The sequence below is a fragment of the Pleurodeles waltl genome, chromosome 10, assembly GCF_031143425.1.
Source record: "Pleurodeles waltl isolate 20211129_DDA chromosome 10, aPleWal1.hap1.20221129, whole genome shotgun sequence".
Lineage (NCBI taxonomy): Eukaryota > Metazoa > Chordata > Amphibia > Caudata > Salamandridae > Pleurodeles > Pleurodeles waltl.
The window spans coordinates 1,016,477,629-1,016,492,244 of NC_090449.1; the positions used below are offsets into that span (position 1 = coordinate 1,016,477,629).

General features: G+C 42.8%; 1 protein-coding gene across 1 annotated transcript in view; it reads right to left on the minus strand.

The window, feature by feature from the left end:
* Positions 1 to 2,534: 2,534 nt before the first annotated feature.
* The window catches only part of NEK11 (NIMA related kinase 11), a 613,419-nt gene continuing 601,337 nt past the window's right edge, over positions 2,535 to 14,616 (minus strand). Inside the window, exon 16 of the mRNA XM_069211923.1 lies at positions 2,535 to 6,383. Coding sequence (XP_069068024.1) covers positions 6,176 to 6,383 — 208 coding nt within the window. The 3' untranslated portion in view covers positions 2,535 to 6,175. The remainder of the gene's footprint in view (positions 6,384 to 14,616) is intronic.

Genomic DNA, 14,616 nt, shown 5'->3' on the forward strand with positions numbered 1-14,616 from the left:
TTAAAATGCATACCTCTCAGCACCCTTACATATTCTGCAGTAATTATTGCACGGAGTGTAAGGACACCGAGGGGTATGCACTGCAGAGTGATATGCAGAAGTTTCTAAGGTTTAGAAACTCGGCAGCAGCACCCTTTCATACTCTGCAGTATCACTGCCGATTATGTAAGGGCACTTACTTAGTGATGTTCGGCTGCGCTATTTTCTTAGCTCAAAGCGTATCCTCACATCCATTTTTGAGTGTGAGGGTGCATTTTGTGCTATGAAAATAGCACCATATCCTCACTCCACCCTCCCATGGAACTCCACTGAATCCTACAAAAATTTTATTAAATTTCTGTGGAATCAAATTCTGCCAATTCCACCCACCCCTAAGTAAAATACAGCATACACAAACAATACACGCAGTCCTCTGAGGTCATGGCTTTAGTGTCTGATAGGCAGGCCCCTGTGTCCCACTTCCCTCTCACTAACAGTACAGGTTTTTCCTCATTCACTATAAGTGACATTCAGATTAAGTCCCACTAGTAGTCTGAGTCTCAGGAGTCCCAGTCTGGCTCTTTCAAAAGTCAAAAGTGTTCCGGCACCTGAAGCAATATGTAGCAGAACAAGTTCCTCCAGGGCATTCTGGCCCTAGGATCAGTTTTCCTCGCTCCTGCAGGAGTTGCGCGACCGGAGTCTCTGAGAGCGTTTCAATCGAGGAGGTCAACTGCAGCTGCTGTTGGTAAGTAGCTCTCGCTGCTCTGCAGGGGCAGGGCTGGGCCTCCACAGTGCTTCATCCTATGAGAGGGTACGTTCCTCTGATCCTTTCAACAGGTGGGGGGGAGGGGGTCTATTGCTGATAATAGGTCAAGGGCTCGCACCCAGATGGATCACCACGGCTTTCTCTCTTCTTCTCTCCATGATGGCTTGAACCAGGCAACGTTCTTTGATCTTGCAAGTTGGCCCCTCTGGCAGTTTATTCTTTAAAAACTCATAACTCTGGTTCTACTGATTGGATTTTTGTTGTTTTGGTCTTGCATTATGTATTACATTCTACTCTATTTTTCCAACTTTGTGTGGGACCTTTTTGTGGGGAGTTTTCACTATTTTAATCAATCAATCAATCAGGAATTTGTAAAGCGCAGTACTCACCCGTGAGGGTCTCAAGGCACTGAGGGAGGGTGGGGAAGGGGGTAAAGGTGGTGCTACTGCTCGAACAGCCGGGTCTTGAGAAGTTTCCTGAAGGTAAGGAGGTCTTTGGTCTGGCGCAGGTAGGTGGGAAGAGTGTTCCAGGTTTTACAGTTTGAAGTGTTACATAAATTCTTTACAGATTGCCTCTAAGTTAAGCCTGGCTGCTCTGTGCCATGCTACCAGGGGGCTGAGCACATGTTAATTTGGGGTTGTCTTATGCCTTACCCTGACTAGGATTGTGGTTGCTGTTTAGCCAGGGCTCATACCCCAGTTAACCAGTAACCCAATTTCTAACACAGCAGCTTTAAAGGTTTTAATAAAATAGGATGGCCTATCTTAATTATTTAAAGGACTTACTAGGGCAAGTGATGGCAGTGTTTGAAGATACTGTACCACATTTACAGAATATGGCATCATATCTCGGTCATCTATGATATTTATAATATGGAGAGTAAACAGTGTAGTCTCCCCAATAAAATGCTCTGCCTGAGTATCTGAAAACACAGAAGGCCTTTACTTTGTAATTCTATATGCATGGTCAATAAGCACTGTACATTTGATTGGCCAAGGCAATATATCAGTGGCGGCTCCTCCATAATCCTTTCCTTGTGAAAGGGGCAGGGCCTTGTGGGGTGACCTGGACGAGGGGAGTGCATTGTGCACTCCCCCCAGAGCGCATGTGTGTTTGGCCGGCCGTCTCGGGCCGGCCAAACACACCTGAGCAATAGGCTGTCTCCAGCCCGCAAACTGTGTTGCCGGCTGGAGAGAGCCTGCACAGGCTCCCAGTCTGTCTGGGAGTGCCCTGGATGGGCGCGCCCAGCCAATCCTGACGCTGCACTGAGCAGCATCTGGATTGGCGCAGGGCAGGCTGTGAGCCTGTGCCTGGAGCGTGCAGAAGAGCAGCGTGATTGCGGCGACTCGGCACGGGAAGGTAAGTGTATTTTTTTTAAACATTTTTATTAATTCCCCCCAAGTACCAGCCTGCGCCACCCCTACCCCCTTTATAAGCTGCGACTATATACGTCAATTTTCCATATCCTGACCATTAACATCAAGGAAAACAAACAAGCTTCGGATGCTACTGACAGTTCATCACACAAGGTCCACTGCACAACGCAGAATGTCCTGCCTGAACCTTTTGCTGACACACATCCAGTAGGATTCTCCTGACCTGGAACACCCATCACGGAATTGCCTGCACAATCAAATGCCGTTCTTACTTGTTAGAACCACCTGGGTCCCGGCCTTGTCTGCACTGCGTGTGGGTGCATCTGACTGACACAGTGATTGACAGTCCAAAGCAGATTTCAAGAACTGTTGAAAGAAGCAGCCAAACGCACAGAATCAAGAAACTCAATAGATGTTATAGCAGTTCTTTATTTTATTGCCAGCACTGCTATTTCTCACTGGTGTATAACTTACAAGTAGAAAAAATGATGTACAAAATAAACAGCCCTGGAACAGTGCGCAGTCACAGCCTAGTTCCGGCACAAATCCCCTAAGCAGACACCAAACATGAGACATCAAACACCCATTACTTAACTTCTCCTAATGCTAGCATCTTCAGCATTCTAGTAATCATGAATCCCTCATAGGAGGTTCGACTGAGCTCTGTTACAAACTCCAACTAGGGCAGAAAAGATATTTTTTTCTTTTCTTTAACAAGAACTGTGGCTAAAGTGCCATTGCTTATCTGGGCTTGCTGCGACACCACTCATTCCTCTTTAAAGACGGTGTCAGGGGCAGCTGGAAGGAGGGCTTTATACATGTAATTTCAATAGAATGTTGGCACAGTGTGTCTCAATGATTGTTTCCTGTATGAGAGTTCATTTTAGGAATGCTTCAGATTAGATGGTGCCAGGCTGCTAAACATCTGCTCCCCGTACCCCACACCACACCTAACGATGGGAGGGGCTTCCCATGCGCTTAGAAGTAATGAGCATGTTCTTGGTGGCATGGTGAAGGCCTCTGGGAAGTCATCGGGGCAACATCAGGTAAAACAATCGCAGTTTATCTGAAGCTCCTCCCCTTTTGCAAATGGAATGCTCCAGTAGTGCTTAATTTGTAAAGGAATAAGTACCGGGTTCCAAAGTTTGGCTCGGAAACCCGCAACCCTTGCTGTCGAATGTCAGGGGCTCTGAATACCAGGGCCGCCCGGGGTCCACCTCATGCGTCTTTCATCCCCACTTGATCCTTTTATCTCACCCTGTCAGGTTATTTTTAATACCTGCTTTCTTTCCCGTCTTTCTATTGAGTGGGTGGGCCCCACATGCAACCACCACTCAAATTAAGCACTGAGCTCCAGAGGCATTTCTCTTCCTGGAGCTATTTTTGACTCAGTTCACCAGTACCCTAGTGTTTGTAGCATGTTACCAGCAACACATAATCTGGCATGAAATATTAAAAATGAAAAACAGATATCATGACATAGCAAAAAAGTATTTTACAATACATGACAAGAACAAAAAGAGCACATGTGTATTTAAGAGAATAACATTACTATAATCAATAATCGTCGTAGAAGCGTAAATGAAATTTCCACTGATTTCTTTGCTGTCTGATCAAAGGCCGCCTTGTGCCACATGCAGTGCGACAGAAAGCGCCCACTTCCAAGCACCGTGCCCCTGCATTTTTATTTGATTAAATATAGGAAGACATTCAGCAGTAAAATAAAGTAGGCATATCTAATTTCCAGCTTTAAAGACCTAATAAATACCCTGTAAACAATAAACCATGTATTGACCCCAAAACAGTATTCACAAACTCATGAACTAACACCTAACTGATAAACATCACAATATTTCAAAGTGGAAAAGGAGATCAAACACTAGGACTTCTGTCTGAATTCAACAGAGAAGGTGTGCAACTCCGGAAGGGTAAGCACTTGGAACAACTGATTTGCTGGTTTCAAATTTCATATTTTGCACACTTCAATATGATTGGTTAGTTTTGGAAATGACGATGCATTCTTTTCCCATAGTCATTTACTATTTGTGGCTGATTGTCTCATATGCAGGTGCAAGTAACAAGTGAACCCTGATGGAAGTCTCCTAATCTTAATTTCTTTCAAGTTTAACTACTACCCAAAAAAACATTCAGATTTTTGTATTCAGAATGTTATATATTTTTTGAGTTTGCCAATATGGGGATACATTTTATAAACTTTCCACCGATGCATGAATGGCCATTTACCCCCACCAGCCAGGGCGATAAAAACATAGCCACTGACCCATCTTAGCAAAAAATATTTTTCCTCATTGACCATTGCAAAAAGGTTACGTGCACTGGCCAACAATTTGAAAAAGAACACATGCACGGACCAAACATTAAAAAAATATAAATGTACATTTTGTGCAATTGTCACTGTTGCACTGGCCGTGCATAAATGCATGGATCAGGTGCGATGTTACGCAGTGAAGCCAAAAAAAGGCAGGAACCTTCAGATTGTGTACTTACACATTGCAAGAAGTGGAGGTAGACGAAATGGATGTTGTTCCAAAATAAGGAACCTTCATAAAATGTGGTCAGAGTTTAATTGCGGAAATTGTTGCTGCAGTGTTAGCGGCATAGCAGATTTATATAGAATTATAGATGGGTAGCAGTGAATAACAGGCATGTTTTTTATTGAACGGTTCTGAATGACATCAAATACACGATGGAAGCCACCCCACTCCTACCCCCCTGAAATAATCTGCCCTGCTACATAGAGGAGTAAGGGGCTGCAATGGATCACATGGTCTCCCAACAAAAGAGAAAAGAAAACTGTTCGCCATCCCTAGCCATCCTCTGCGTCTTCCCTCCCTTCCCACCAGAAGGTGTGCTCTCTGCTCTCCAGCACTTCACTGACAGGGTCTCAGGGAGTCGTGTCCCAGCTGCCTGAAATTCTTTTATGACATTGCAACAATAGGAAACAACTTTTGATTCCTACTGTTGCTACGTCATAGCAGAATGTAACTGGATTTATACTCTGGTTATCCACACTAAAGGCTCCCAATGGAATCCCTACACAACAAACTATTTGATAAAGGCCCCTGTTGTGGCATGACATTCATCATCTTTTCCAGTTTTTATATACACTGCAGCATTAGGAACAATTCTGTATGAATCGGCAGAAGCAGGGTCATTCAAGGTAGAGATGTGGTTAGGCTGTCCACTCTAGAAGTAGAAACATGCAGTTCCAGCCTCTCCGCTTAATCTACTTTGTGTATTGATTGGGCATTTGAGTTTCATACACTCTTCTCGGTTCCATTATATTCCAAAATAGAGATAGATGGAAATAGGGTAAGAGCCAGTATTAAATATTATAGAATCATTGGAAATTAGTTTTTTCTAAATTGTAATTCAAGAACACGGTTTGAAAAATGTCAGCCCAAAATGGATTAGCGGCACGTGTACTCTGATTGTGGATGTGACGGTGGCAAATGGAAAATCTGCAAAAAAATAAAAATAAGATGGTAGAATCTACTGTAAACGGACTTTTTCAAATGTCAGGCGATCAAAATGGATGAAGCTGCCTGGGGCTGTGTTGTTGGCGGGAATGGTGGTTTTAGGCATCTGACCTTCTAGAAACACTAACCACAATTTCTCACTCGGCTATCTCCTCAGTGCCACACGGACTTATATAAAGTTTGGACTCTTTAGTTCTTACATGCATAATAATTGCTATTATGCTGGACACGTTATACATTTTTTTATTTTATTTTTGCCTGTTCATAAGAATGATATCATGTAGGATTCTCACTTTGAGCAGTGATCGTTTTAGATCAACCAGCGGGTTCCCAAACGTGCCAAGGAGTTGTAAAATATATCAGTTTTCAATTCACAGTTTTTTCTTTTGAAGTTCCAGTGGACATAAGAACAAATTATTCATTAAAGAAAAGTTTAAAAAAGACAAAGTTTCAGTTCACAGTGATCATCCAAACATCTGTGGTGTTGAATCTTGTCTGGACCTGGTGTTTGTCCGAATCAGCTTGGCGGTCATGGTATAGCGTCTTTGCGCTCCCTATGAGTCAGTTATCCTTCTGGAGGATGCCTCCAGCTGGTCCTCATAATAAATGATCTGGTCCACCTCGAAGCAGTCCCTAGACGAAGAGGACCCTTTCTCCAGGAATATTTCAATCTCCTCTCTGCTTGCGCTTTGCTGTTTTGCCCCTTTGAGGTAGTCATAAACCCTTTTGAAGGTACTTTCTCCCAGATTCTCAATTGCGGATCTGTTGGAAAAAAAGAAATTAAAATATATAAGAACACCACCATTTGGAGAGTCACATAACCCCACACCTTATGCAACACAATTGAGGCTATAATAGTGCACTGTACGTCAGGAGACATTCCCCATGATATGTGGCATGTAGCAAACACTAGAAGAGGTAGCCAGGACTAGGGCTGCTGTCGCTGTGCCTCAAAATACTAAGGCAACGAGTGTGGTTTGCCTGTGGATGCATTAAATGCTTAGAAATAACTTTTCTTAGACAGCAAAAGTTTGAAATATGGCCCACATTTAAGAAAAAGTGGAGCATCAGCTCTGCTGTGCCTCTTTTTCTGAGCCCCCTACAGGCACCTAACGACACAATGGTTGCGCTGTATTTAAAATACGGTGCACCATGGCGGTCGTTAGAATAATAGCGTCAACATTTTTTATGCTATTGTGGCACTTTGCTTCAATTGCATCAAAATTTTTGAAACTAGTGTAGCAAAGTGTAAGGAAGCCCATTGATTTTAATGGGTGCGTAATTTCAATGCCTGCTCTGAGCAGGAGCTAAAAATGACGGAAAAAATGGCGTAGTGAAATCTATTAAATGTCACTGAGCCATTTTTTGGGCCTACTAGCACCGGAACCCTCCCCCTGCAAACATTATACCTGGTGCAGACATAATGCCGTGCAAGGGTTTACAAAGTGGCGCAATGCAAGTATTTTGCCACTCTGTAAATATGGTGTGGTAGAAATGCCACATTTGCATCATAAAATGATGTAAATGTGGAACAAATTGGTCCAAGGGGCTTCTTAAAAATGGCCTAATGTCTGTTTTCTTGCCCTGTGAACTGAAAGGAACAGTTCCATGAATATGGAATGCTCCTCTTGAGCACAGGCAATCAGGATACAAAGCAGCACAGCTAAGGTAATTGCCAGGGGTTATGGCCAAGTTAGTCTTTCCTATGATTTTGCATTGGGGTTACCTCACTTTAGTAGTGCAGCCCTGATTCAAAGGGCCAGATGTATCAAAAAAACAAATTGCATTTCTTAAATAGCGAATTTTAAGAAATCACTATTTAAGAAATGCAAAATGGTATGTATGATTTTTGCGATTCGGTAATAGAGATTTCTTAAAATTCGCAAATGCTATTACCGAATCGCAAATAGAGAATCCAACTCCATTTGCACCTATGGGCCTGCTGCAAATGGTTTTGCATTTCCTAAATTGCGAATTCCAGTTAGGAATTAGCAATTTAGGAAATGCAAATCCCAGGGTGCTGGGGGCCTAAGGCCCCCTCTGCTGCACCCCAAAAATATTTTTACGGACATGTGAAGCACACACATGCCTTAGGGGCAAGTGTGTGCTACATGTCAATTTTAAAAATGCATTTAAAATACATTTTTAAATTTTGCACATGGTTACCACCAAACTTTTGTTGGTGGTAATTGCATTTCCTAAATGCCCAATTCGTATTTAGGAAATGCTTGATACATGTGCTTAAGAAATTGCAAATAAGGATTCCTTATTTGCGATTTCCTATTTAGAGAATCGCAATTTGCGATTCTCTAAATGGGGTCGCAATTTTAAGGAATCGCTATTTTAGCGATTCCTTAAAATTGCACTGCGAATGCCTTTCATACATTCTGAAAGGCATTTTTGCATTCGCAAACGGCCGAATTTTGCAATTTGCACCGTTTGCGAATGCAAAATCGCTTGATACATCTGGCCCAAAATCCTTTGTGGTATTTACTAAGCCATGCAAAGCTACTACAATAGAAAGTAATACAACTCAGTGCATAGCGCTGCCTCGCGCTACTTTGCAATGGGGAGACATTACATAGGTGGAGCGTGGGCACTCCCTAGCATCCCAGTATGTATTTTCGTGCAAACTCAGATTACAAAAGCTTGTAGACCTGGGTGTGTGTCAGAAAGGTGTGCATACTCGACAGAGGCGTGATGAGGGGAAAATATATGTTTCTCCAGGTTACTTCCTGCATTCTGCAGCACACTTACAGGAGTATGCCTCTAAGGGTTGTTTTTGTGCAGGAAGTTATTCTTTCCTGTACAAAAACAATCCTGCTCATAACACAGGGCCAGCATTGGCGCTAGCCAGCATACAGTGTGCCACCGCAAGGAGAGAACAACAGTGGCCTATACATTTCTAAGTGTGGAGCATTTCTTCTCCCTTCCATTCCTGTGTCATGTTGGAGCAACTAATGCAGTTTTAACAGATGAAGTTTAATTGAAAACGTATAGACACTGCGAAATTTAAATGTTTGTGATAAGGTTTTCTTGTTCTCAAAAAGGCTAACAATTAATTAGGAAAAGCAGTTGAAACATGTTCTAATAAGTTTCTTTTAAATGCTTGTAGATATCTCATATTGTTAAATTAATAAAAGAGCTTAAGTAGATTTGGATTTTAAGTATGCTACTGAAAGGTTGTTGTCCCTTGTGTCACACGCAGTATTTATACAAATTTAGTATGCAAATGTGTTGCTCACAAGTTAAGTAACATGCAGTTGCCTAATCTGCCTTTGGTTTCAAGTCACAATGTTATCAAATGATATAAATACAAATATAATGTAATACATCAGAAATACCTCAAAATGTTATTTAAAGCAAAATGAACTAGTATCCTACATTGGTGAGGGGTTATTAATACACAAATAGAATGATTTAAGAAGTAATATCAGTTTGAAGAACTAACCACATTAAACATACATGGTTGATAGTTATAAAAAAACGGAAGTAAAATTGCCTCCTGGGAGTTACTAGGCAGCAGTTGAATTATATACTCTGACTCCATGTGGAAACAAGTGAATTCTATCTTTTAATTACTGTAAAGCAAGGCAATACTTAAAGGTGAGACACTGATGCACCTTTTCCCAAAAGGCGTGTGAATAGACTTGAGAATCGTGTTCTTATTTACCTACACTATAAAGCTTAATTCTCAAAGCATATCTAAGTGAAATAAATGTTGTCAAACCCAGTAGGTCTGGATGTTTTATAAAACAAAGTATTTGGTAATAGGTGGACAGAGTTGTATGTGTGTGTTTGTGTTTTGTGTGTGGTGTGTGTATTTCTCAGCAGTCCTAGAAAGAAAATCACTTAATGAAGCAATTTCTTGAGCTGCAACTATTTACAACCTTGGAATAGGGCCATTTTCCTGAACAGGGTAGAGAGAGCGGTAAGAGATGCTCTCACAGAGGAGTGTTAGCAAAAAGAGCCATACGAAGAAGTTTACATTATAAGTGGTGAACTCCAAAGACATATGTGGGGAACTGCAATCCAGCACATAGGTTTGCTTGAAACATAACCTAGTGCAATGGTTCCCAACCTGTGGTCCGGGAACCCCTGGGGGTCCATGAAGCCTCCTCAGGGGGTCCGCGACTGCTTAGAAAATGAAATAATATTAACAGGTTAGGTCCCCAGCTTTCAGTAATGACTCAGTGGGGGGGGGTCTGCGGATTCCGATAAAGATTCAGTGGGGGTGCCCGGGTTCCAGTAATGGTAAAGTGAGGGTCCACAGAGTCAGAGGTTTGGAAAACCCTGACCTAGTGCGATCCACTGCGGAGGAATTGAAGAGGGTGAGCACTAGGTAAATAAGGCAGCTCCCACACTGCTAATCTTCAACAAAAAACTCCCTGCTGCGCCATGTTTACTAACCTATAGATCCTGCTTCTTTAATGCATACCTTTATTGCATATCAGTTTATGTTAGATAAGAGTATGCTAGGCTTCTTAGCTTGTTCTTAGGCAGACAAAAGAAGGCACCTTCTGCATAAAGGTAAACTGTTAACCTATCACAACCCTGTCATGAGGAGCTTGTGGCAACAATGGTTACCTCTAATCAGTGACAGCAGATGCTAGTTATTGTTCAATGCCACACATCCATCTATGCCTAAGCCTTCTTGTTTAGGAATTGTAATAAGGTCCATCTGATAGTGTGAGGGCAGGGAGCAGTGGATCCTACAGAAAGGGTTCCCATAGGAATTTTCTCTTCAGTGAATGAAGCATCTACTCATACTTACCACTGGCTCTTCCTCTCCTTCCATCACCTCTGCCACCTCACTTTTAGATGTGTACAGAAAGGGGCGAGCTTTTATTATTAAGTAGGCTGGAGTCTGAGAAGCTTCTGTACAACTTGTGGAAACTTTTCCTACTAATCTTCCATATTCTTCCCTGACTGTCATCTGCGCTCTTCCATAATGATACAGCTCACCACAACAACAAACCTTTCCACCACAATTCTCAATCAACCAAGCAATTCACTCAACACATCTGACATACTACTCAGTGACACTCCTTTCTGCATCACACGCCTCCACTACATGGGTTCCACTGCTGCACTGCACTCCTCCCCACATTTTTTCTCCTGAACTACTCCATGACACTCTTACACAAGCCTACAGAATATTACGTTTTCACACTAATTGTTTACATTCCTCCTCCACACAACTCATTTCATGTTGCTCAACAACTCGGCTTCATGATAAGCTGCAAATGTCCTCTTGCACCACCAAAGCTACACCATTCTCCATCACGTTCCCCCTTCTTTTCACGCTACCCCATAACACTATTGCAAAAGACACCTCCCCACACGACCCTTCACAGTACGGCACACTGCTCTGCATACTCTACAAAAATCATCCTTCATACTCCTCTGACAGTACACCACCACTTTGCCCTACACTTTTTGATACAAAACTGCTTCACCGCAGCTCTCGTCAAGTGTCACATACTGATGAGCGATGAAAGGCCGGGATTGTTGACCCCTACAACACTGATGAGTGATGACTAGGAAGGCTGGTGCCTACCTCACTAGTGACTGATGGAAGAAAGGCCAAGAATGCCAACCCCTACCTGTCAAGGAGTGGACACTGTGAAGAGCTGTCAAGTTGACTTTTTGATTGCCTGAGGAAAGGCCGACTTCTCCCAATGGGAACGGTGTCACCCTGCTCTTAAAAGTACATGTGAAAGGTGTCAAATATCTCCTTAAGAAGGTCTCAGTTAGGAGAAAAAAGCCACAAAGGGCAACAAAACCTCCTTGGCAATCCCAAAGCTCTTGATAGAAGATGACAATTTTGCACGTGCAGAAGTTGACAATCGAAGCACCAAACTCTCCCTGACATTAGGAAAAAGGAAAGAGCCGAAGAAAGAGTCAATCAAAGAGTCAATCAAAGACATCCAGTGGGAGATTCAAATAGAGTTGAGCCTGCAAAGGGCCAAAATCAGGGCCAAAAATAGTACAAAGTAAGGGAATACCATGCACAGAGCATGGCATCCTGCAACACATCCACTGACTGACCGCATGATGAGCGCACCAACATCCACTGAACGCTCACCCAAGTTGGGAAGCTCTGTTGTGGTTGCAGCAAACCCCTACGAATAAGCGAAGGAGGTCGGATGGCCACCCTCTACTACACTGATAATTGATGAAGGTCTAAGGTGGTCGACCCAACCGTACCGATGAATGATGCCACAGATGAGTGATGGCAATGTACATATGAAAATAATACCCTATATTTATTTAAAACTCAGTTTAATACCCACCTAATCACTCTAAGATGTCTTGCAAATGTGCATTCAAAGAACATCACAAATAAACACCTTTTGCAGCCTGCATGTAAATGTACTCTACATTTTAGCCTCTTGGCAAAGCGCCTAGTTCACAGCCCCAGCCCCGGTGAATGGCCTTCCTTTCAGCTGACACTCTGCAGCTCTTCACGCACCGAAGGCCACCTCCCCACCTTTCCAATCCATGAGCTAAAAAGCACAGGGTTGCGCCTTTTGAAACTCACTGGGTGTAAACGAACAAAAGAACGAGAAAATATTCATAGAAATCCTGGCACCAGAAGTCATGTATTCACGTCAGTGCTTTAAAAAAGGAGAAAGCTGTGAAATTGAAAACGAAAAGCCTTCTTTAAGCTGCAGCAGCAATCTCTGCAAACAGTGAGACCTGCCCATCACGCTTGCTTGTGTTTGAAAGTGTAAAATCACCTTTCAGAAATATTTGCATTTCAGATATACTTTGACAGACGTGGTCTCCTTCACGGGCGCCGAGGCTGAAGGAAAGGGCATTTTAAACACATTCAAGCAAAAACCATATTAGAGTTGGCAACTGTCTCTTTGTCCTCCTGCCCAGACTTATTGACCACGTGCACTGTACATGCTGGCACTTGATGCCCACAGCTATGATGAAATAAGAAAACTACAATCCCCAGCATGCAAAGTAATTCTGGCTAAAATCCAGGGCTGGATACATGTGCTGCAGTTGCCAGTGGGCGACACAAAGGTCCCCGGGTTGTTCCAAGTTAGGTGGGCCTCTCTGCATATGTTATTACTTTTGTTAGCCACTCACTTAGCACAGCAACATTTTAATTAATTACACTGGTGGATGCCATTTAAGGTCTGGCTGCAGTAAGCTTCACCTATCTAGACCTCATGTCAGCAAGCAACACATGGGCGCGCGCGCACACGTTTTTATTAATAATTGGCACTGTGTGGCACCTGGCATGGACCTATCTGATAAGCTTCCTAATGGTGCCAGGCAACTCAAGCACCAACTAACTAGCACGGCAGGCATGGATGAAGGAGAGAGCCTGGCGCTTCTTCCTCCACCACAGTGTCCTCTTCTGGGACACAGCTTGGTCAGTATGATTGGGGGGGTGTGAGCTTCAGATTTCCCAACCATCACGCTAGCACATATTGTTGAAATATAATATAGGACAATATGGCGCACAACAGGGACTTAGGGGTTGCGGAAAAGGAGAGGGATGCAGACACTAAGGCCTATATTTATACTGTTTTAGCGCCGCATTTGCGCCGCTTTTCGACGCAAAAACGTACAAAATACAATTGTATTTTGCAAGCTTGTGCCGCTTTTACGTCAAAAAATGACACAAATGCGGCGCTAAAAAAGAATAAATATGGGCCTAAGTGAGAAAAAGCAAATTATTTTGTGGAATATCCAACATTTTTTAAGTATTCCCAAACAGATTGAGGGAGAGCGTGTGTGTGTTTTTGTTTGTGTGTATAAAATTCCTGGTGAAATCCGACATATCACCCGACATGATACTCGAGTAAAAGCCCCAGTACCCAACTATTTATCACAAGATACATTTGTTGGGGGGGTGTAACACCCCACACATTTCTCCCTGAAGCTACGCCCCCAGTCCTCTTTTCTAGAGCCAGCACCACCCACAATAAGTTCTCACTGAAGAGTGCACCATGGTGGCCATATGTTGCTGTTAAGTGAAGGGAGACATCCGCGCCATCTGCCTCTTGCAGGACCGGGGTAAGACTAGAGGTCCTCCTTCTGGGAAGTCTGCCCTGAGAATCAGGGTGTTATACACTGCTTCCCAACCCTCCTAAGTACCCTCCTTTCTAAATGGAGGGATATTTCTTTAGCAGGTGACCTGGTTTAGGTTTTCAACATTAGTGTTAATGATAGCATTGTCACAGGCAATTTGACTAATATTTGTACCGCCTGATGTCACCCATACTTTATGTATGTTTGGTATGCCTCTCATATGTTACTGTTCTTTTGAAGGCGGCTGGCATGCAGTTGCTCATGTGATTTGTGTAGAGTAACACCTGTCATTCAACCACCTGAGGGAACTTTAGTCTCAAAACAAAACACAAAACTGAGGCTCAGGCAATCAGGCACAACATGGAACACCAGGTAGCTACAGGGAAGATGTGGTGCTAAAAATCGTGATTAAAATATTTTAGTAGCATCTCATCTGAAAACTTCAAACCATCAGAAGATGTTTTATTTCTCTGTCATTGTTTCACATTGTTATCAATTGTTATTTGACTTATAAAGTTATAAGGTTGTATTGCATGGGTCTTCCTGTTAATCTCCTTCCTGTTCCCGCCCACCTCCCGTGTTTATCCCCTAATAACCTTAAAAATCTTAAACAGCTTTCTCTTTTTACTTGCAAAATATATGGTTACATTTATCCTTGATTATATTAAGTACTGTTATTCCACGTTTTGCTATTGTTGTTTCCAAATAAAGCTGTTTTACCTTAAAAACATCTGCCCCAAGAAAGTAAAGGGATAATTAGGTAAAGAAGCCACAGTGGGGCTCCTGGCCCGAGCTGACATCATCAAACAAGGAAACATTCGGGAATGCCTCTTGCTGGCGATTGTTAGTGATGCAGGGCTGGCTAAAGGCAACTTTTTTTTTGTTGCTCTATTCTGATGGCCCTTTTAAAACAAGCATTGCTAAAGCCAAGAGGTCTGCT